Source organism: Perca fluviatilis, chromosome 17 (genome assembly GCF_010015445.1).
Source record: "Perca fluviatilis chromosome 17, GENO_Pfluv_1.0, whole genome shotgun sequence".
Lineage (NCBI taxonomy): Eukaryota > Metazoa > Chordata > Actinopteri > Perciformes > Percidae > Perca > Perca fluviatilis.
Genome location: NC_053128.1, coordinates 31738366 through 31763365, shown reverse-complemented (window position 1 = coordinate 31763365; position 25000 = coordinate 31738366). Strand labels below are relative to the sequence as shown.

Below are 25000 nucleotides of genomic sequence, written 5' to 3'. Positions count from 1 at the left end.
TGATGTGAATGTAAGATGATTGCAGAAGTGTGTTTCTGTTGATTCTGTTTAAAGAAATGGCAGAGCAGATTCCGAAAACAAATCCAGCGTGGCAGGGTTTAGATTTTTATGATGTAAATTGAGGAGAGCAAAAGCAGAATATCGGCTCCAAATATCGGCTCAAGAAAATTGGCAGCCTGTATCCGTCATCGGCTAAGGCTGATGGAAAAAAATCGGTCGATCCCCAGTTGGCTTTAAACGTTCTCTCGCCCAGCTCCACTTCATCATTTAGTTGAGCTTCTCAGGGCCGAAGGACGCGATCCGACGCTTGAGAGTAAAACCTCTTCGTCTATTGGCCGGATTTTCATTTTTTTGTTCCCGGAGGATGTTTTTTCTTTATCTTCAGGGTTAAAACGTGCCGCCACCCGTTCAGCAGCGTCTGAACCATTTCAAATCTCAAATAAAGCATTGTTGAGAGATATAAAAATTCAGCGTGCCGCAGATCAAATTTAATGTCGGACTTTCTTAAGGTCTGGCTAGTCCACACAGCATTCCTGGATGGGGAGAAAAACGTGTTCTGGTTTATTGGCATTTCTTTAAACCAATCACAGTCGTCTTGGGGCGGGGCTAAGATCCGCACAGAGCCAAGGTGCCTCTGCTAAATAGTCTCGGAAAGGAACTTGTTTTGGTGGAACATGTGTACGTTTAAAAGTAGTTTTAGTCGTGCAACAGAAAACTCCGATTGGACAGATAGTCTAGCTAGCTGTCTGGATTTACCCTGCAGAGATCTGAGGAGCAGTTAACCATAGTCCTCGTGTCTATATGTTTGTCCATGTCTGTGTTTCCATGTGTGTGTCCATGTCTGTGTTTCCATGTGTGTGTCAATGTCTTTCCATGTGTGTGTCCATGTGTGTGTTTCCATGTGTGTGATTCAATATGTCCGTGTGTGTGGCCAGACCCTCCTCCAAAGTGCGCTGAAGGAGGGTCTGGCTAGTCCACACAGCATTCGTGGATGGGAGGAAAACGTGCTCTGGTTTATTGGCATTTCTTTAAACCAATCACAATCGTCATGGGTGGTGCAAAACTCTGCACAGACTCTGCAAAATAGACTCAGGAAGGAGCTTGTTTTGGTGGAACATGTGTACGTTCAAAAGTAGTTTTAGTCGTGCGACAGAAAACTCAGATTGGACAGATAGTCTAGCTAGCTGTCTGGATTTACCCTGCAGAGATCTGAGGAGCAGTTAACCATAGTCCTCACAAATCCACTGCCAACACAAAGGAAGCCCAAGGTAACTGATATCCTGGGATCGTCGATTGTTTTAAACGATTGTGCCCTGATCAGAGGCATGGTTGCTCCTGATTTGTGGGGATTTCGGGAGATGTTGGGAAACCTTTTTTATGTTTGTTAGAAACCAACTAAACACACACGTGCATATCTTAATGTGTTTGTCCTGGTGTGAGAAACACAGTCTCTGTGTGTTCAGGGGTGAACACACTCATTCATGATGGAGACACAAAACCTTGTTGCCATGGTAATTATGACTGAATGGAAACCTAAGTGCATCTGTTTTCTGTAAGAAGAAGAAGAAAAAGAAAAAAAAAAATTAAAAATTTTTTTTTTGGAAAAAAAAAAAAGGAAAAAGGGGGGATTTAGAGAGGGGGGGTTGGTGTCGCCCCGTTTTCCCTCCCCCCCCTCCCCCCCCAAAAGTAATTCATGTCATTAAATGTTATGAGTCATAATGAAAGGCCTCGGTCTAACGTTGGGTCATTCCTCTCTAATCGCAGCTCCTGTTAAAGCTGCAACACACCGAAAGAGGCCCGAAGTGAGAGACACACACAGGTGTTACCTGAGGGAGGGGTTAGGGTGTGTGTCTCTCTCTCTCTCTCTCTCTCTCTCTCTCTCTCTCTCTCTCTCTCTCTCTCTCTCTCTCTCTCTCTCTCTCTCTCTTTCTCTTCTCTCTCTCTCTCTCTCTCTCTCTCTGTGTGTCTCTCTCTCTGTGTGTCTCTCTCGGTGTGTGTGTGTGTGTGTCTCTCTCTCTCTCTCTCTCTCTCTCTCTCTCTCTCTCTGTGTGTGTCTCTCTCGGTGTGTGTGTGTGTGTGTGTGTGTCTCTTTCTCTTTTTTTTTTTTTTTCTCTCTCTGCTGTGTGTCTCTCGGTGTGTGTGTGTGTGTGTGTGTGTGTGTCTCTCTCTCTGTGTGTGTGTGTGTGTGTCTCTCTCTGTGTGTGTGTGTGTGTGTCTGTCTGTCTATGTGTCTCTCTCGGTTTGTGTGTGTCTCTCTCGGTGTGTGTGTGTGTGTGTCTCTGTGTGTGTGTCTGTGTCTCTATCTATGTTTTTCTCTTGGTGTGTGTGTGTGTCTGTGTGTGTGTGTGTGTGTGTGTGTGTGTGTGTCTGTCTGTGTCTCTCTGTGTGTGTCTCTCTCGGGGGGGTGTGTGTCTGTGTGTGTGTCTGTCTGTCTGTCTGTCTGTCTGACTTCTAGCACCTATAGTATATAACACATACAAAAGAGGCCTCTGTTATTATTATTATTAATGTTGGTTGTGTTTCACAAATGTTTTTCTGTTATTAAATCCACTGGCTTCAGTAGATTTTCCCACAACTGAGTGTTTAATCTGACAGTTTAATCAGATACAGATGGCCACAGTAACTGTACAAACAAATCATTTTTATATGAATACAACAGAATACATCCTTATTATCCACCAGACAGAGTGGGGAACGGTCTTTAGATCACCCAAAAAGGAAACAAACGCAGCACAAGAACATACAAAGATCATTTTCAGATTCAATCTTATTGTCATTATCAGGGTTTCTGCTGGGTCTTAAAAAGTCTAGACTTTCAAAATCAAAATTTTAGGCCTTGAGAAGTCTTACATTTGTGAGTATTGTGTGTAAATAATTTTCAACAAGTCTCAATTTCCCTATGTTCATGCAACGTTACTTGACATGGTGCTCTTTGGATGCTTTTATATAGACCTTAGTGGTCCCCTAATACTGTATCTGAAGTCTCTTTTATATAGACCTTAGTGGTCCCCTAATACTGTATCTGAAGTCTCTTTTATATAGGCCTTAGTGGTCCCCTAATACTGTATCTGAAGTCTCTTTTATATAGGCCTTAGTGGTCCCCTAATACTGTATCTGAAGTCTCTTTTATATAGGCCTTAGTGGTCCCCTAATACTGTATCTGAAGTCTCTTTTATATAGACCTTAGTGGTCCCCTAATACTGTATCTGAAGTCTCTTTTATATAGGCCTTAGTGGTCCCCTAATACTGTATCTGAAGTCTCTTTTATATAGACCTTAGTGGTCCCCTAATACTGTATCTGAAGTCTCTTTTATATAGACCTTAGTGGTCCCCTAATACTGTATCTGAAGTCTCTTTTATATAGGCCTTAGTGGTTCCCTAATACTGTATCTGAAGTCTCTTTTATATAGACCTTAGTGGTCCCCTAATACTGTATCTGAAGTCTCTTTTATATAGACCTTAGTGGTCCCCTAATACTGTATCTGAAGTCTCTGGGGGGACCACAGGCAGGCTGGGGGAACGCATATTAATGTTAAAAACATCATAAAGTGACATTTTCATGCCATGGGACCTTTTAAGTTCTGTGGTGTTGTAGTTCTTTCTTTCGGTCGTCCAAATATAATTTGCTGTATGTGTACAGATCATTATTACTCTGTGCCGCTTTTATTCAATTTGAATGAATTTATTTACTTTGCAAGTACTATTGTGACTCTGCTTTAGTAGAAGTACAGAGCTAAAGAAATGCAGTTAGCATCTAAAAAAGTGAATACAGGGAGATGAACATGTTAAACTCATAATTACGTTACAGTGACACCTGTGTAATCAGACTGCTGATGACGTGCTGGTCTTACAGGGGAGGTGTGTTCAGGTGCATTCTGGGCGTGCTGGTCTTACAGGGAGGTGTGTTCAGGTGCATTCTGGGCGTGCTGGTCTTACAGGGAGGTGTGTTCAGGTACATTCTGGGCGCGCTGGTCTTACAGGGTGGTGTGTTCAGGTGCATTCTGGGCATGCTGGTCTTACAGGGAGGTGTGTTCAGGTGCATTCTGGGCGTGCTGGTCTTACAGGGAGGTGTGTTCAGGTGCATTCTGGGCGTGCTGGTCTTACAGGGAGGTGTGTTCAGGTGCATTCTGGGCGTATTGATATCTTGAGGCAGCGGGAAGTGATCGTGCCATTGACCAACAAAAACCTGGATTTACTTCCGAATGGAAGTATTTAAGCCTACAACTTTTTGAAAGTTAGCGAGAGCCCTTTTTTGAGTATAGGTTTGATATTGCCTGTCTTGCGAGGAAATGGCAGGAAAAAAAAACCCGTTTTGAGAAACACTGACTTAAGATCACAGAAACCATCATTGGCAAACATTTATTTCGCGTGTACTTTGATTTTTTTGTATTTTTACAAGGGCGATCCAGATGTTTTGGCTTCACTTCTCCAATCTATGCATCTGCCCTAGTTTCAAAACCCCCGAGGATGCAAGTTCAAGCTCTGTATAAAGAAAGGTCCGTTCTTCCCCCATAAACATGCAGGGACTTTAAAGACTTTACTATTCAGCAGCTCTACAGTTTATCAGCACCAACATCCACCCACGGTGGCAGTAAAGTTAGAATAGGTGGAGCTGCTCTCAGAGGGTTCTCCCCAAAATGAAAGTGTCCAGCAGTTAATAAGCGTGAATCAGTGAGTCAGAAACAGCTTTTTGAAAACGGTAGCGTCTCTATGACAACAGAGGAAAACCCTTGCCAACGTCAACACTGTCCAGCCAACCCACCCGGTGTCTCACGCCAGTCAACAACAACATGCTCAGACCGACAGCCTTCACAGCTACAGGACACCGCTGGCGTTCTCGTTTCTGGTTAAAATCTTAAACGCAGGCCAAGAGAAAACGATGAGGCAACGACTGGAAGTGTTTTGAGCGCCGGAGAGTTATTTCCATCTCCAGCAGTATTTTAGTCTGATGTTTGTTCACTTGACGTTTCTAAGAGGGGCTGAAGTAAGAGCTGGCAAATATTAAACACTTGTGAATTACCCGACGTGACAGAGCAACACAGAGGAAGATGTGAGGGAGGGAGGGAGGGAGGGAGCAGGAAATAAAAGATGAGGATAAAATGAGACGTTTGTTGCTGTCACATCACCCCAGCAGTGAATGGTTGCGTCTCAAATCGCATACTCTGCACTACACGCTCAACACGCAGGCCCGTAGCCTGCCTAGTGGACCTTTTTGCAGTTTTCCCCTCATTTTTTTATTTAATTATGAGCTTCAAATACGTCATTTTGGTGACTTTTTATGCCCTAATTTGTGCTTGATTAGCTTGTCTGCTGGTATCTTAAAGGGATACGCCACCGTTTGTTGAAATAGTGCTTATCACGGTCTCCCCTGGCTGTAGATAGGTGGGCCAACGCATTTTTTGTCTCAGTGCAAGTAATTAGGTTGTTGTTGTTTTTTTGTCTTTTGTTGGCTCACTTTTACTCACAACATGCTAAACGGCAACATAGGATTCCATTCACTACGCTAAGCTAACTAGCTGCCGATGTTGCACCGGACTAAAACGATGCATGCACAAAAAATGTGTTGGCCCACCTATCTACAGCTAGGGGAGACCCCACCTATCTACAGCTAGGGGAGACCCCACCTATCTACAGCTAGAGGAGACCTCACCTATCTACAGCTAGAGGAGACCCCACCTATCTACAGCTAGGGGAGACCCCACCTATCTACAGCTAGGGGAGACCTCACCTATCTACAGCTAGGGGAGACCTCACCTATCTACAGCTAGAGGAGACCTCACCTATCTACAGCTAGGGGAGACCCCACCTATCTACAGCTAGGGGAGACCTCACCTATCTACAGCTAGGGGAGACCTCACCTATCTACAGCTAGAGGAGACCTCACCTATCTACAGCTAGGGGAGACCTCACCTATCTACAGCTAGGGGAGACCTCACCTATCTACAGCTAGGGGAGACCTCACCTATCTACAGCTAGGGGAGACCTCACCTATCTATAGCTAGAGGAGACCCCACCTATCTACAGCTAGGGGAGACCCCAACTATCTACAGCTAGAGGAGACCCCACCTATCTACAGCTAGGGGAGACCCCAACTATCTACAGCTAGGGGAGACCCCAACTATCTACAGCTAGGGGAGACCGTGATAAGCCCTATTTCAACAAACGGTGGGGTATCCCTTTAACGAGCACGCTTTTTGATGCACCTAAACTATTTACTACAATGTAGAGGGTGACAACCGCGGGTCACGGTATTCAATTTCACTGTTGGTAAAGTGATAAGGATGGAATAGAGCATAGAAATCACCAGGAGTGGGACTTAGCCGGAGATTAAATAAATAAAAAAAATGACGCTGCAATGTGGGGAGTGCGCCCAAAGATTGCGAGGCATTTCGTTTTAGAAAGGGGCAACCTCAGTGATTTGACCGCGATTAACCAAACATGCTACAGGGGGGGGCAACAGAATTTGATAACTTTAGACAACATAGGGAACGAAATGGGAGCAGGACGGGATTCGGGAGTCTTTCTCTCGGGACGCACGCACACACAAAATCAAAGATTTTGCAATGAGTGCATAAAGTTAGTTGCGTGGATTGTTGATACATTAGACGTTACAGCAGTTGGTCTCCAACAAGTAGCTTGTGAGCTACCGGTAGCTCGCGAGCAGCAGGTTTCCAGTAGCTCGCTGATCGGTTGACAAACTGAGACACAAAATTACGACGATATTATAAGTGGGGTAGCTAACTTTATGGGCAATAGAGGTGTGAAGTAGTAATGGTTTCTTGGACCCTGACAGGAATATTTTCAGTGATGTAGCCAACTATGTGGCCCACAAAAAGTGTCAAAAAGTCATGAACCTTGACGTGAAGTTAAGATTTTTTTGTAAGCTTTGGCTATTGTAATTTCATGCGTGTACAAACAGCTTCATTCAGCTTATGTGTGTGTGTAGCTCTCGGCCACTTATGGTTTTAATGTAGCCCTCAGATGAAGAAAGGTTGAAGACCCCCAGCGTTAGATTGTTAACACATTCACAGAAGTGGCGTTTTTAACAAGATTAGGGCTTTGGTTTGGTTTTAGATCATTTTTATTTGAGGGGAATTTAAATTATTGGCCGCCATTATAACAACAACCTAGTTAACAGACTTAATCTATGGACCTTTGGCAGTGAGGGGAGGGGTCTTTGGAACAACCTGAACCACCCCTGTCTACGGGCCTGGCACTATATGTATATATATGTATACTTTTGTGTAAATAAACCGTAGCGTTTATCTTTTCGGACGCACCAAGCTGTCATTTTCAACGTCGCTTCCTGAGAGCCTCCTCGCCGTTGGAGACTCGTAACCATGGTAACCCCTGCCGACCTCCGCTCTAAATAACTGAAAAAGAAAAGCCGCTAGACCAACAGTCGCAGGTGATAAAGATCGCACATTGGTATACGTAGAAATGTAAATTTAAGCTTTTTTGACGTTGCAGAGAGAGAGCTTTGGTTGCTGCCCGTTAGTCTGTTCGAACTTTGTCGTTGCTACCACATTGCATTGTGGGATACTTATGCCGGCGTAGTGTCCCGCGTTTGCATACTGTAATACTTCACCAGAAATAGTATGCAATTCATGTACTATTGATTTCATACTAAGATTTTGGACATACTGTTTTAGCCTACTAAATGGCATGTTAGTATGGAATTTCGGACGCAACCTACAGTATGTCTCAGTTTAAGGCTACATTTACCTTGCTACTTTTTGGTTTTTAGGCGAAAAATTTAGCGTCTGTAAGAGTTGAGAGTGGAGATTTCGGGCTCAGAGTCTGAGAACAAAACCTTTTGAAGAAATGGATTGTAAAACTCAGACATTTAGAAGACACTACATACAGGTGAACAACACGTCAACATTTTTAACTAATAGATATGTAAACATGAAACTTCCAAAGTGGATTACTTACATTTACACAATTATTTTTTTGTATTGCAAGTTTCCTGAAATGTTCATGTTTTTTGTTTTGTTTTTTTTAACCTGAAGTGTCTCGCCTTAAATCATTCACCCAGCCAGGTCAATGACCACATTTTGACTGTTGACCTTTTTCCTTATCTGGTCTGTATAGACACACAGCTGCGTCTCCCCTCGTAAAGGTCGGTTATTTAGGGAGCTGATGGTCCGGGAGGTCAGCGGTGATAGTCGCTTTGCTGCCTCTTATCTGTGCGTAAACGTTTTCCCTAAGTGACCATTTTAAATCAGAAATGGATCGTCCTAAGACCCTTGTACCCCCTTCACATTCTAAGTGGATTAGATAAGTTACAATATCTATAATATTAAACTAGAGAAGATAAAATACTCTCAAAGGGTCTGTTTTGAAGTTTCATACTATTTGGCAGCTTTTCTTGACATTTTTTGAGAAAATGGAAGAAGTATAGTATGTATCCCATAATGCATTGTATACAGTGATGGGAAGTAACGAAGTACAAATACTTCGTTACTGTACTCAAGTAGATTTTTCTGATATTTTTACTTTACTTGACTATTTATTTTTGTGGCAACTTTTTGACATTTTAACAAGAATATCGGTACTTTCTACTCCTTACATTTTAGAAAATGGGCTCGTTACTTTAGTTTTGTACAAAAGGTCGTCTATCAGGAGTGATTGTGAGTGCATGTCGGAAAATAGCACGGACACGCGCCTTACACCGCGAACCACACAGAGAAAAAAGTGAGAGAAAAGAGGATAAATCAGTTGACAGTTCTCATATATACCTTGAGAACTGTAAGTCGTATAACTTACGTTGTCAGTTAATGTATGCCTGTTGTTGTATTGGTCTATATTTCTTGCAAACTTAAAGTAAGTTAGCTAGTGATTTTGTTGTTTGTGTTCTTCACCTGTTAGCTAGGTTGCACGTTTCTTGGAAACCAGAATCAACTTTAAATACGGTCCTAATCTAGTCCTCACTAACAAGTTTCAAATAATGTCACTGGAGTTACCGTTATTATTTTTCGCGTCATCAATACCGAATTCAATCTAATTGGATCTAATTGGATGGGAATATACTGTACGTTGCACTTGATGCAACGACTCAACAGATTCAGCGGCAAATCATTGTGGCTTGATGGTGGTAACGTTAGCACTAGTAGTATGGATGTTTGTTTGTTGTCTGTTTAGTAATTCAAATTTAATCCTTTATTTTCATTCCAGAAGCCATATTGGAGCACACACACACACACACACACACACACACACACACACACACACACACACACACACACACACACACACACACATACATGTAGATTCCTTTAAATGTTAAGGGGAAGATTAAAAAAGAGAAACTGGATCTGTGAATTCTATCTTACTACTCAGTCAGAATCTTATTAACCTGGAGTCCCAGTCTCTGTCACAATACTCATATATGTCATGTTTTAGGCCTATTGGCAGACATCCGTTTAAAATGTAGCCAATGGCATATAAAGAGTCCACTGAAGTTTCTCAGCTACCACTCTAGTTAGATTTGTGTGGTCAAGGCAGCTTTTCATAAAAAATTTTTATTCATTTGCAAGGCTACTTTTACTTTAATACTTTAAGTAAATTTCCAAGCCTGTACTTTGTTACTTTTTACTTGAGTAAAGAAGTTAAATCAGTACTTCTACTTTTACCAGAGTTTTTTTTAACAAAAATATCTGTACTTCTACTTGAGTACGGGAAGTGAGTACTTTTGCCATCTCTGATTGTATATTCCTTTGTTATTATTATTTTTTTTATCTCCTTCTCCTTTCAGGTAAATATATAAAGTGACTGGCTTTTATTTAGAAGTATTGGTCTGGTAAGTGGGTGGGTGGATGTATTTTGATTGTTTGTATTTTGTTCATATCTTGGATGCTCATTTTCAGGTTCATAATTGTATTTAGAGGTTGTACCAGAATAGGTTTACATGGTTTAATTTTCAAAAAACACCATATTTTTGTTGTACTGCACATTGCTGCAGCTCCTCTTTTCACCCTGTGTGTTGAGCTCTCTGTTTTAGCTACAGAGTGAGACATCGCACTTCTGTTGCATGCCCTGACAGTACCTTGGTAAGGACTACTAGCCAGTCAGAAGCAGAGTATGAGGGCGTGCCCTGACAGTACCTAGGTAAGGACTACTAGCCAGTCAGAAGCAGAGTATGAGGGCGTGCCCTGACAGTACCTAGGTAAGGACTACTAGCCAGTCAGAAGCAGAGTATGAGGGCGTACCCTGACAGTACCTAGGTAAGGACTACTAGCCAGTCAGAAGCAGAGTATGAGGGCGTGCCTTGACAGTAGCTAGGTAAGGACTACTAGCCAGTCAGAAGCAGAGTATGAGGGCGTGCCCTGACAGTACCTAGGTAAGGACTACTAGCCAGTCAGAAGCAGAGTATGAGGGCGTACCCTGACAGTACCTAGGTAAGGACTACTAGCCAGTCAGAAGCAGAGTATGAGGGTGTGCCACGCTAGCAGCTAGGTGAGCATTATAACGTGTGTTCCAAAGTGACCTCGTTTGTCTCTGAAGTAAAGGCTGGACTACAATAGAGCTGTTTGGAGCAGTTGGTGAACAGTGTTTTCTGTTGGAGATGGTAAGTCCCTTTGGGGGGGACTTTGGTTTTTTTCACTTTGTAAACCTATAACATGCACAAAAAAGATATATAACACAATAAAGGAAAGGGGAAAAAGCCAAAAAGCATAATATGAGCACTTTAATAAACAGACCTTGCTCAAAAAAAGAGAGGATCGTCAAGATTAAAGGGACAGTTGAGATATTTTGAAGTGTGGTTGTATGAGCTATTTCAGTGGCAGCAGCTAAACAGATTTTAGACACTAAATCAGTTTAAGTTGACGCTATATTTAGAATATTTTCAGCGCTTTACCGTGTTTTCAGACAGCCCTTTATGGCGGGGAACTGAAGCAGTTATCTCGTTAGCCGTTACCCTCCGATTTTTCATTGTTTTCTGATTCATTTCCGTTCACTTCTTCCAGTTCCGGTTGGGTTCTGTTCTGCTGAAGGCCGTCCCGGAGCCGGCGGAGGCAGTGAGAGAGTTCCTGATCCACAGCCTGCAGCGGGGAAACAAACTGGAGCGACTTAACCAAAAACTGGACGAAGAGAACCAAAGACTGAGACAAGAACAGCAACGCATCACTGCAGAGTAAACAAACCACACCGAACAACCAGAACCCGGCAGGGGGGGGGGTGATTCTGTGAGGGGCCATCTGGGACATAATTCACAATTACCTCACACTAGGGCTGGGTTCAACATCTTTCGATCCGGTGCCAATTTCGATACCTCAGTTTCAATGCCGGTTCCTAACTATACTTTTTTCGATACCATATGTTTTAAAATCCATTTCAACATCAACAGAAATACATTAAACACAAAGCTTTTATTTTCCACTTTAATTGTGAATCAAAACAGTTCTCAAAATTAAAACATTCTGGTAAAACTGCTCACTCAGAGTAACATTATTAAAAGTGCCTTGCTTTGCAAGCTCAGCCTGTCAGTCAGTCACCAGGGCAGAGAAACCACCGTTGTGCCTGTTTGTCTAAGAGGAAGTGTAACATCAACAGCACCGCGACCGCTTTCGGCTCGCCATTATAATCACGCTGTCTGCGTGAAGTTTTAAAAAACTGTAACTAGGCTTGAAACCAACCGTGACTCTCTGTGACTTCAACAAAACTGCAAACAGTTTACTCCGTCCGCACCTCTGCGTGCGTGTGTGTGTGCGTGTGTGCGTGGGTCGGAGCTCCGCTCTGTGTCAATATGCAGAGAGGACAGATAAGCTTGCGCTTACACGCTCAGACGCTTTTGGAACCGAAATTTGGCACCGAAAGATAAATAATTGCCATAAAAGTATCGACGTTCGGTACCCAGCCCTACCTCAGACACATACAAGTGAAAATCTCTCACAGCTAAACTCTCTCATATACTTTACTGAAACGCTAGGTTTTTACTTTCAATAGTGCATATAACAGCATTTAAGTAGTGTGTGATTTCCACATTAGAAACGTCCGAAAGTTTGGAGACGTTTTTAGAAATTGTGCTATTTACAGTACAGTATAGCAACGTACTTTTTTTAAACATATTTATGCCTGTTAGTTCGTAAAGGGAGACATTTGTGTACTATGAACGTCCTCCAGGATATTATCTGATGAAGAAAGATTTTAAGATTTGCGTGTGTTTGTGTGTTTAAGATTGAAGCGTTACGCCGAGGGTAAAGAAACCCTGGAAACAGAGCTGTACTCTCGGTTTGTTTTGGTCCTGAACGAGAAGAAAGCTAAGATCCGAAGTCTACAGGAAGCTGTCACACACCTGCAGGAAACCAGGTAACCACAGACTTGTAGTTCTTTACCCCCCCCCCGTCACCTTGTACAGGTTTATCTCCTTAAAACTTAGCTTTACCGAGAAGACCTTACACTTTGAATGTTGCAGTTTTTTTTCAATTGATGCTCAATTGTTTTGCACATAACGTCCTAAATATATATTCCAATCGTATTTTATTCTCGTATTTTGAGAAAGAGAAAAAATTGATTTTGAAATGTGAATTGGCGCTAAGCTTACTTTTTTTTTTTTACATTTTATTTATTTATTTACATCTATAAATAGTTTTGATGCAAAATTTTCGCAGGAGATTATTTCACATTTTCATGTTGTCTATTCGTCACACCACTGGCGTGTTGAAGAGTAACTCTCGCCAAAATGCAACCTAGGGTCTTTTTGTGAATGTACCCAAGTCAAACTTTTGTTTAAAAGCATATTTAGGACGGAAGAGCCACTTTTAAGATGTACCGTATTTTCATTTTCGGTCAAATGGCCTTTTAAATGGGAGTGCTAGGGGCACTAATACGATCGCATCAAAATCACTATTTTTAAAAAAACTAAGAAGGCTTGAGACACCACATGAGACTTTCCTCCAAGAATCACCAGGGGCTCTACACATGAACTCAGCATTGAGAACATTGTTTGTGAACACAGAGTTTACTAAAGAAAGGTTTTAACGACTCACTTTAGCTGTTGTTTTTTACGCTATCCGCCATCTCGCCAGTCAAAAAGTGTCGATCTCCGAATGCAACATAACAGGGAGGAGAGTAAGCATGGAAAGCTCCTAAAGCTTAGTTCCATATAGATGCACGGATTATTTGTTGTTTTGTCGTTAGTGAAAATTAATATTGATTGTAGTTGGAAAAGGAACTTCGTATAAGAATGACATTTCCTCCTATGGAGTCCGTTCATTCGCACTCGGAGATCGACACTTTTTGACTGGCAAGATGTCAGTCTCATGTTGTGTCGATCCTTTTTAGTGTTTTTTAAAAAGTGATTTTGATGTGATCATAGTAGTGCCCCTAGCTTTCCCATTCAAAAGGCCACCTGACTGAAAACGAAAATACGGTCAATCTTAAAAGTGGTGCTTCCGAAAATACGGTCAATCTTAAAAGTGGTGCTTCCGTCCTAATTATGCTTTTTCTTTTTTCTTTTTTATTAAAATCTTTTTATTTAGTTTTCAGTACTAACGTACAAAGCTGTCAGTTTGTTAAAGACATGTTATTTGAAAGGAATAAATAAAAAAAACAGCGTATGCCACATACTGTAAATCAAACCAAAAACAATAAAAAAAATACTCAAAATAATCCCTCCCAAATCACTGCCAATGTCCTTATGTCCTTATCAGCCTGTCACAATGATAATCCATGATAAGTGACTGGATAGAGTGTAATTCCTTTAAACTGTGCTTGATTAATAAGTATTTATAAAGCCTGGAATGAGTTCAAAAAAGGTCCCCATGCTTTCCGAAACCTTGCATTTGAATGCTGAAGCGAGAACTTGATTTTTTCACGCTTTAGGCAGGACGTAATATCGGTCGGCCATTGTGTACCTAATTATGCTTTTAAACGAAGGTTTTGACTCTGGTACATTCACAAAAAGACCCTAGGTTGCATTGTGGCGAGAGTTACCCTTTAAGGTCACAAGAAAAGAAGTAACATTTAAAAAAAGGACAAAAAAAATTGTTGCTCAAGACTCTGACGCCAGTTCCTGTGATTGCTGCAACTCTGTGATTCACCTCTTTGATTGTAAAAGTCATGATATTTAATTACCATTTTATGAAAGTTTCGTGGGTTATTTTTAAACTACTGTGTTTTAATAGTTGTAAAACTGAAATTAATGTTGTCTGTTTTGTAGTTCTGAGGGACAGAAAAAGGATGATTCAGTAAAATCGGACCGGGCGGGCGGTCAGGTAGAGGATGACTATGCAGGAAGTACCGATGAGGAGCCAGAGGAAGTGAAGTCGACTGCAGCAGCCTCCACGTCATCGACCCAGGGTAAGCCTGCTCTCCGTGACGCATCGCAGCCTGCTGCGTCTGTTCGTTTGCATCCTCTGACCTCCGTTACAACCCCTTAAATGTGAACCGCAAAGAAAACTAGTTCCTCTGTATCAAACAGACTTCTTTTTCTTTGAGTTTAGTTTTATTCTCCTCATGTTACGAGCTTATTTCCAGCTTAATATGTTAAAAAACAATCCACTGGATGCTCAGTTTTTCCTCTTCTTTCTGTTAAAACTAGGCGGCTTTTTCCTCTCCGGCGGCGGGCTGGGTATCGCCCCAATTTTTTTTGACAAACAAAAAAAAGGTTTTTTTGAGCCCGGTGCCCCACGCTTTTTTTTATTGCTACACCCATTTTATAAAATCCTTTATAACAAAAACAAATGACCACATTACACATTACGGCACATATCTTTTTATTTATGTTTCAGCTCCTACTAACATTACTAACATAACACACACATTACTACGTGAGGAATTCCTCATGTAGTAATGTGTAGTGTGTAACGTTAGACAGCCAATCACAAACATTATTAGATCTTGCTAGAAGCATCCTGCGTGCTGATTGGCTCACTGCAGTGATGCGAGTTACTCCTTATGTATTGGAATTGGGTATTGAATGACGAGGCATTTTTTCGATACTCAATACTTTTTAGAGGAATTCGGTCGGTGCCTAAAGAAAGCATTGAATTCGGTACCCAGCCCGCCTTAAAACCCTGGTTGGTTTTGGAAGTTTTTTTCAATAAATACTGAACTATTTAACTTCCTGAGCTTGTTTTAATATAACAGTATTATTTTACATGTTGTGGTTAAGCATGTCTTCTTACTTACTGTACATGGTAGGATTACACAACGTGATGCTGGCTTACTCTCTTTATGTTTTTTTAACATTGTATTTTCTGACTTAAGGAGTAATAAAAAGAGATATCTAAAATCCCCTCTGGAAAAACTTTGACTTGGATATGTCAACAAAATGAAAAAAAATATTTTGAACTCTTAACTTTAGCATATATTTAAAAAGATCCTGCCTCAGTTGCATGTTTAGACATAACATTTCAGATATTGGGGAAGTTTCATGCTGATATCTGTTTAAATATTAAGCTATTAGGGTTCAACAATAAGGATAGCAAATAAAAACACTGCGTCGGGCAAGTCAATATAACAACATAACAACCCATGATTCGGGCGTTGTAAATCCCTTGATTTGAATGTGATGTTGGCCAATCAAGAATTGAATTGGCGCTTAATGGACCTTTTTCACAGCAGACATGTTGACTTGTCAAAGTAGGAGAAGCACAGCTGAGATTGATAACCTTAACGATGGCTCAGTTCCATCAAGTGTCCCAGTAAGATATTTCAGTGAGTCAGCATGCACAATACCAGGACCTCTTCTAAGTGTAATGTAGCCATCATTAATGGTTTAATACCAGGGTCTCTCCTAAATGGAATGCAGCCATCACTAATGGTTTTGAATACACCTGTGCTTTTCCTACTATGACATGTCGACATGTCTGCCGTGAAAAAGGTAAATGCTGGTTGAAGTTTATTTAAAGGGATACAGCACCGTTTGTTGAAATAGGGCTCATCACGGTCTCCCCCTAGCTGTAGATAGGTGGGGTCTCCTCTAGCTGTAGATAGGTGAGGTCTCCCCTAGCTGTAGATAGGTGGGGTCTCCCCCTAGCTGTAGATAGGTGGGGTCTCCTCTAGCTGTAGATAGGTGGGGTCTCCCCCTAGCTGTAGATAGGTGGGGTCTCCTCTAGCTGTAGATAGGTGGGGTCTCCCCTAGCTGTAGATAGGTGAGGTCTCCTCTAGCTGTAGATAGGTGGGGTCTCCCCTAGCTGTAGATAGGTGAGGTCTCCTCTAGCTGTAGATAGGTGGGGTCTCCCCCTAGCTGTAGATAGGTGGGGTCTCCCCCTAGCTGTAGATAGGTGGGGTCTCCCCTAGCTGTAGATAGGTGGGGTCTCCCCTAGCTGTAGATAGGTGGGGTCTCCCCCTAGCTGTAGATAGGTGGGGTCTCCCCTAGCTGTAGATAGGTGGGGTCTCCTCTAGCTGTAGATAGGTGGGGTCTCCTCTAGCTGTAGATAGGTGGGGTCTCCCCTAGCTGTAGATAGGTGGGGTCTCCCCTAGCTGTAGATAGGTGGGGTCTCCTCTAGCTGTAGATAGGTGGGGTCTCCCCTAGCTGTAGATAGGTGGGGTCTCCCCTAGCTGTAGATAGGTGGGGTCTCCCCTAGCTGTAGATAGGTGAGGGTCTCCTCTAGCTGTAGATAGGTGTGGTCTCCTCTAGCTGTAGATAGGTGGGGTCTCCCCTAGCTGTAGATAGGTGAGGTCTCCTCTAGCTGTAGATAGGTGAGGTCTCCTCTAGCTGTAGATAGGTGGGGTCTCCCCTAGCTGTAGATAGGTGGGGTCTCCCCTAGCTGTAGATAGGTGGGGTCTCCTCTAGCTGTAGATAGGTGGGCCAACGCATTTTTTGTGCATGCATCGTTTTAGTCCGGTGCAACACCGGCAGCCCCGACGCTAGTTAGCTTAGCGTAGTGAATGGAATCCTATGTTGCCGGTTAGCATGTTGTGAGTAAAAGTGAGCCAACAAAAGACAAAAAAAACAACCTAATTACTTGCACTGAGACAAAAAAATGCGTTGGCCCACCTATCTACAGCCAGGGGAGACCGTGATAAGAACTATTTCAACAAACGGTGGCATATTCCTTTAACTTTGACTTTTTTTCCCAAATTTATTTTTAGACTTTTTTCTTTTTTTAACTCTTTTTGTTGTTTTTTTCCTCCGAAGTTTGACATTTTTTCGTTATATTTTAAGGTTTTTTTGTTTACATCCTTAACGCATTTTGTCAGATTTTTCTTTCCTCCGGAGTTTGATGTTTTATTATGTACTTCTTTTGACTGGGTGCTTTTCCGGGGGGGTTTTGGCATTTTTCCTCAAAAAAAAAAAAATAAAATCTATAGAGGCCAATAAAAATTGACCTCAGGCAAGTACATTTTTATTTATTTTTTTCTTACTTGCCCGACCGGACAAGTGATTTAAAAACCTTAGCGTTGAGCCTATTTCCCTGTAGCGTCTTGCCTTTAAATGACGACGTGCATAAATTCTACATGAACAAAATGTTTTTGCTTCTCAGAACGATTGATGCAGAAAACCCTGAATGCAGGAATCCTATTTTGGAACCAAGACTCTCTACTGTACAGTGTTACAGCCTCTTTGATGTTTCTCTTGGCTGTTTTAAAGGATGTTCACAAAGGATGTTTTGAGTTTTCCAGCACTTGGACAACCAGAAAGAGAGCAATTTTTAAGACTTGAATCCCATTTAAATTCTACAACATCCCACTTCACTGATGAGTTCCTCCCCTCTGGTTAAAGTGCTGCTCAAGTAAAAGTGTAAACTCCCCAAAATTGCGACACAATTTCCAGCTCTGTGTCAACATTCCTTAAAAGGGGAACTTTTCCAGGAACATTATTGACCTTGTCTCCATTATCCTACGTCTACGTCAACACAATGGCCGCTGTGGAGTGAGTTTTTCAGACAAGAACTTTAACACAGCATCTACAGAAAGTACATTTGAACGTGTAGGTCAACGTTATATTAAAAATAAGTAGGCAGAAAATCACACAAGTTGCAGGTGTTCCGCCTTTCACGGCTGATGGAAAACACCTGCTGTGACATCACTGACCACAAATACTAACCCCTTAATAATTTGTGCCACAAAAGTCCTCCAATATTTTCACATTAAATGTTTTTTTTTAGTGATTGATGGGAACAATAATCTTTGAAACTGGTGCAGTTTGAAGCGAGACGGAATAAGCTGCAATGTAACGTTAACTGGCAAATGTCCAGCGTCAGTTCCTGTCCACTAAAAGTTCTGTTTTTGCCGCTGACAGACTCAGATTATTATTCTAAGTATCTGACAACATTATGAAAGGATCCCTACAGAGATAGACCTTTTAGTTAAAGAGTAAGATCCTTTTTAGTTTAACATGAAACAGCCCCGAAATCACCATCACCAAACTACATAAGACTCCATGTAAATAATCAGGACTTTTATCATCGTAAAATGCACTTCACAGTCGACAGAAACTAAAAAAAAAAATTATCAAAAGTCATCTTGGTTCATCATTCCACTTTTCCAACTATCACCACTCTGGTTTGGTTGAAATAAACCCTTAATTCACCAATTTACATGTGGAGATATGCTGGCTCTATACACGCTAAAAGTCCTGATTATTTACATGGAGTCTGGTGGAGATATGCTGGCTCTATACACGCTAAAAGTCCTGATTATTTACATGGAGTCTGGTGGAGATATGCTGACTCTATACACGCTAAAAGTCCTGATTATTTACATGGAGTCTGGTGGAGATATGCTGGCTCTATACACGCTAAAAGTCCTGATTATTTACATGGAGTCTGGTGGAAATATGCTGGCTCTATACACGCTAAAAGTCCTGATTATTTACATGGAGTCTGGTGAAGATATGCTGGCTCTATACACACTAAAAGTCCTGATTATTTACATGGAGTCTGGTGGAGTTTGGTGATGGAGATTTTGGAGCTGTTTCATGTTAAACTAAAAGGATCTTACTCTTTAACTAAAATGTCTATCTCTGTAGGGATCCTTTCCATGATGTTGTCAGACACTCAGAATAATAATCTGAGTCTGTCAGCGACAAAAACAGAACTTTTAGTGGACGCTGACTGACCCTGAACATTTGTCCTGTAGGGTTACATTGCAGCCCGGTTCGCGGCTGCCGGTTACAGCGTTCTCGCTCTGAATACTGAACCAATTTTAGTCCCTTAAACACCAATGCATGGGAAAATAGCATCCTGGTTGAAAAAAACAACTATTTGAAATTAGCCCTTTTTAAAAATCACATTTTGTAAAATATAACTATGAATATGATTTATTCCGGGAGCTGTTGTCACGGGAGCAGAGTGTGTGTTTGCACCATCGCTGACCGACTCTCTGCGTGTTATTCGTGCCCAGAAACTAACCATGACATCACTGAGGAGTTATGTAATGCAGAGTCCTGGGCCTCCGTTGGCCGACATCCCAAAACACCTTAAACTACAAGCAGCTTCATAACTTTGACGTTCCACTTCATCAGCCAGACGTGTGCTCCCAGACGGGCCAGGGTGGGTGGGTGGGGGCGGCACGCAGGAGGGTGGACGGATGGATGTAAGTGTGTGTGTTACAACATCAGTTACCCGTCATGTACAGATGTACCTCGCAGGGAGCCGAACAGAGCTGTGAGACGGGCTTTTAGGGGAGTTTTTGCCCTTATTTCAGCTGTTAACGCCCCTTGGTTTTTCCACCGCAGACAGTGACTTTTTTGCTCTGCTTTTTGACACTTTTTTCCACTTTCTCACACACGTTCAAACGACCACAGCCAGGTCGGGTTCATCGAGGCTTTTTTCCCCAATTTTTCACATCCAGACTCACAAATATCGGATGAATTTTGTCGTTTTTTGTCACTGTTTTCTCACACACGTTCAAACGACCACAGCCAGGTCGGGTTCATCGAGGCTTTTTTTCCCCCAATTTTTCACATCCAGACTCACAAATATCGGATGAATTTTGTCGTTTTTTGTCACTGTTTTGGACACTTTTTGTTGTGGCTTTTTTCACTAATACATACATACATACATACATACATACATACATACATACATACATACATACATACATACGTTCAAACGACCGCAGCCAGGTTGTGTTCATCAGAGTTTTTAGGGGGAGGGGGTTCTCAAATTGTTATGTCCAGACAAAATATCGGATGAATTTTGTCGTTTTTTTGTCACTGTTTTGTAAATATTTGTCGCTTTTTTCCACTTTCTCACACACGTTCAAACGACTGCAGCCAGGTTGGGTTCATCAAGATTGTTATGTCCAGACTCAAAAATATCAAAAATCGGATGAATTATGTCGTCTTTTCCACTGTTTTGATACTTTTTGGACACTTTTTGTTGTGGCTTTTTTTTACACTATCTCACACACGTTCAAACCGCAGCCAGGTTGGGTTCATCAAGGCTTTTTTTCAAAGTTGTTATGTCCAGACTGAATTATGTCGTCTTTTCCACTGTTTTGATACTTTTTGGACACCTTTGAACACTTTTTGTTGTGTTTTTTTTTTTTTTCACTATCTCATATACGTTCAAACAACCGCAGCCAGGTTGGGTACATCAGAGTTTTTTAGGGTGTTTCTAAAGATTTTCATGTCCAGACTAAAAACTTGCTTGTTTTGTTGTCACTTTTTGTATTCCCTTATTTTTGTAAATTTTTTTCGCTTGTTTTCTTTAATTTCTCACACATGTTCAAACAACCGCAGCCAGGTTGGGTTCATCAAGGCTTTTTTTCAAAGTTGTTATGTCCAGACTCAAGAAATATCAAATATCGGATGAATTTTGTAGTTTTTTTTTGTCACGGTTTTGTAAATATTTGTCGATTTTTTTCCACTTTCTCACACACGTTCAAATGACCGCAGCCAGGTTGGGTTCATCAAAATTGTTATGTCCAGACTCAAAAATATCACATATCGGATGGATTTTGTCGAGGGGGGTTCTCACTTTTTCATTTTTTTTTCATTTTTCAATTTCTCACACATGTTCAAATAACTGCAGCCAGGTTGGGTTCATATTAGGTTTTTTAATGTCCAGATTCAAAAATATCAAATATATGATGGATTTTGTCCCTTTTTTGTCGCTTTTCTTCAACACAAGTGACAACTTTATTGATTATTAAAATATTGATTAGAGCAGCTTTACGTTCTTCAACATGGCTCTCATGGAGCTGAGCGGAGCTGTGAGAGGAATTTTTCCCCCTCTCCTTTCAGCTGTTAACGCCCCCTGATTTTTCCACTTTCTCACACATGTTGAATCGGCCGCAGCCAGGTTGGGTTCGTTTTTGATTCGTCAAGGTTGTTTTCAGCGACGTATGTGTCCCCGTTGTTCGGGTCTTTCCCTCCATCTGATGAGGGGAAAGCTCCCCCAGATTTGTGTTGTTGCCGTTGCCACGAGCGACTGTGAGTCAGACGGCCGCGTGTTGCCAGTTCGGGCCGACCGAAGCAAAGGAGGCGAGGTTAAGGGAAGTTCTTGGTTTCAGTTTGTGTGTGCATGGCTTTGTTTTGTGTGGTGAATGTGTGGAGAGTGTTGGTTGCTGCTGGTCAGAGAGGCTTCACAGAAACATCCACACAACAAAACGTGTGTGTGTGTGTGTGTGTGTGTGTGTGTGTGTGTGTGTGTGTGTGTGTGTGTGTGTGTGTGTGTGTGGTTTGTGTGTGTGTGTGTGTGTGTGGTGTGTGTGGTGAAAACCTTTTAATGCTTCCACCCAGTTAAAAGTCAGGGAAAACTCATTTATTTGTACTTTTGTATTTCTGTGTGTAAGTTAGCGTGCGGATCGGGCCACATTTTTGTCCGAGCCCGACACAGTTAAAATCAAATTTTTTTTTTTCTCATACTGACACATGTACGTTTGTTTGTGTGGAAAGCTTTTATTAAGCAGCTGTAGGAAGGCATTCGGAAATATCAACAGATGAGCTCATCAGCACACACTGGGCAACAAGCGCACCTACATAATAAGCTGTTTTTAAAATTAAAATGTTCAATGCCTTATCGCAGGGGTCTTAAACGATTTTTAAGCCAAGGACCTCTTAACGGAGAGACATGGAGCAGGGACCCCCTACTACATATATTGTATAAAATTAAGTTGCATATTAAACTGGGCCTACAATAATGTGTGGGCAACCTTATAACCATATTTTATTTTGCATAGAATACTAAGCTATTATAATTATTGGCATTATTTTGTACAACACATGTGGCACAGTGAATCCTTAGAATGAACTGTATCTGTAGATGGCCTTAGTGCCTACCTTACCTATAGGCCAGTAAGCCTATCATCAATGTTTTTTCACCAATAGGCTGATTTATATTTGCTAAAAATATGTTGGAATTATGTTGAGATATATTAGTTTTTGAAAAGAACTTTCAAAAAGTTAACAATAATTTGGCCCCCCTGCTCTAACTCTGAGGACCCCCCTAGGGGTCCCCGACCCCCTGTTGAAGATCTCTGCCTTATCGCACAGATGTGACCGAGCCCGAACCCTGACATCATTTCTAAATATCTGTCTGAACCCGGCCCCATCGGATCCCGACAATACAATTATACAATTTTGTACAATACGCATGATATTGTACGAAAACTCGCACACCATTTCATATGATATCTTACGAAATTAGGCGACCGCTGGCCGGTCACATCACAAATCCGGCGCAAAAAAGAGTTTATAAAGGCCATACCGTTCACTTATACAGGCAGGCGCCATCTTGGGAAAACGGTCAGGATCAGTCGAACGACGAGTGCCGTGCTTGAGCTATGTTACTGGTTGCACGGCGTTCGTCGTTCGACGCCAGATTTGTCCTTTAGGTTTAGAAGTCTTTACAGTTAAATTTAGCAGAGAAACGGTGACCGTCATGCTGCAATGACAGTGTTAAGTTTAGACACCAAAACGACTAGTTAAGATTAGAAAAAAGATTGTGGTTTGGGTTAAAACACCGGTGCCTTTAAGTAGTTCTCCTGGGACATGAACACCTGTTTCCTGGGTGAAAGTCTTGTGTTTTCTCCTTAACTTCTTCCAGGACATGAACACCTGTTTCCTGGGTGAAAGTCTTGTGTTTTCTCCTTAACTTCTTCCAGGACATGAACACCTGTTTCCTGGGTGAAAGTCTTGTGTTTTCTCCTTAACTTCTTCAGGACATGAACACCTGTTTCCTGGGTGAAAGTCTTGTGTTTTCTCCTTAACTTCTTCCAGGACATGAACACCTGTTTCCTGGGTGAAAGTCTTGTGTTTTCTCCTTAACTTCTTCAGGACATGAACACCTGTTTCCTGGGTGAAAGTCTTGTGTTTTCTCCTTAACTTCTTCAGGACATGAACACCTGTTTCCTGGGTGAAAGTCTTGTGTTTTCTCCTTAACTTCTTCAGGACATGAACACCTGTTTCCTGGGTGAAAGTCTTGTGTCTTCTCAATGTGCTGCTGACTACTAAATACATGGAATAAATACCAATTATTGCTTTACTTTCCACAGCTTTTTATACGAATGCTTCATGAGAACAGCCTGACACACACCACTGTTTCCCTATTCAGCCGCAGGAATCATGAGTGTAATTTAATCATTGAAGTTATTTTATGAAGGGATTTTAAATGTGATAAAAGTCTGAACATGCACTGTATTTTGTTCAGGCAGCTGTAATACAACGTCTTAATGTGTATTTTGGTTTATAGTTAGTTAGTTATATTTTATTTCTGTGTCATGCCAAACATCTTGGCCCATCCCACGTGGGATTACAAGACACCACATATTCACTTATTCAACAAACTTCTTCCCGTTGCATATACAAATCCTTTGAACAAATACATGAATACAAATATATAGACATACACATACATACATGTATATACATATACCACACACAAACAATCCGTTCTCATCTACACTCGATAAAGAGCTTTTTTCCTCTTCTCCCAGGCTTTATCTAAATAATTAGCCAATTTATATGTTTCATATGTGAACAGCCATCTCAATCTTTGAGCATCATCCATATTTACCAGATCAATCTCTGCTTTTATCCTACAAAATAAAAAATCACGCTGCTCACAATAAAAAGGACAATAGAAAACAAGATGGAACTCATTTTCTATATCATTCAAACAACACATAGGACAGATCCGTTGTTCCTCTTCTACATTAACATATCGTCCTGTTTCAATAGTCAAAGGCAAAACACCAGATCTCACTTGAGCACATAAGGATCTTTGCCTTTTTGACAAATTATATACAACATATTTCAGTGCCATAGTCTGGTTTTATCATTACAAAAATACGCAATTTTGGCTTAGCCCATATATCATCAGCCCACTGCTTTTTGTCTTTAGTAAACAGAGATTCTTTAAACAAACCAATATTCAGCTTTTCATTATTAAGAAACAAATCCCCAAAACCATAATTACAAAACAATTTGCATATGTCGTTAGACCAAAGACCAAGAATGTGTTTATCCCAGAGAGCCCATAAGTGAGCCCATAACAGAGTTCAGCGGCCCCCCTTTTAAGAGAAAAAGAACACAATATAAATGCCCTCTCTACCCAGTTTAAAAAGTCAAGGAAAATTAATTTCCCAAAAGCACAAGATGACGTCCTAAAATGTCCACAACTCAAAAATAATTCAGGTTACTGTCCCAGAGGAGAGAAGACACCAGAAAATGTTCACCTTTAACAATCTGGGATCAGAGAAGTTTCATAAAGTAATGACACAAACCGATAAATTGTTTATGAAAATACTTATATCTGTCTCTTTAGCTGCTAAATACTCCGTTATGTTCACCAGCTCGTCTCTAACTGTGTCTGCTGTCTGATTTTTTGAGCTTCTTACGGGCCATCCACACGGAAACACTTTCTGTAAACCCGCTGCCTGAAGACGCACTTTTTTGAACCCTGGTCCCAGGGTTAAGAAATTCAAAAACGCACCCCTTGTGTCTTCGTATTGACGGAGAAGCCGCATACTTGCTTATCGATGATGTCATCACCACACCCCTAAAACTATGTTGTGATTTATGTACTGAAGCAACACACCTACATAAACATGCATCCGTCCTATTCATATACAGTATATAAGAATGGACCAGCAGACCCCG

At 41.4% G+C, this 25000-nt stretch overlaps 1 protein-coding gene across 4 annotated transcripts in view; it reads left to right on the top strand.

Annotated features, from left to right (window-relative positions):
* Nucleotides 1-25000, top strand: part of xrcc4 (X-ray repair complementing defective repair in Chinese hamster cells 4) — a 53340-nt gene that overhangs the window by 7889 nt on the left and 20451 nt on the right. For all 4 annotated transcript variants that reach the window (XM_039779236.1, XM_039779235.1, XM_039779234.1 and 1 more), the window contains exons 4-6: nucleotides 10971-11137; nucleotides 12181-12312; nucleotides 14165-14304. In XM_039779236.1, coding sequence (XP_039635170.1) covers nucleotides 10971-11137; nucleotides 12181-12312; nucleotides 14165-14304 — 439 coding nt within the window. The remainder of the gene's footprint in view (nucleotides 1-10970; nucleotides 11138-12180; nucleotides 12313-14164; nucleotides 14305-25000) is intronic.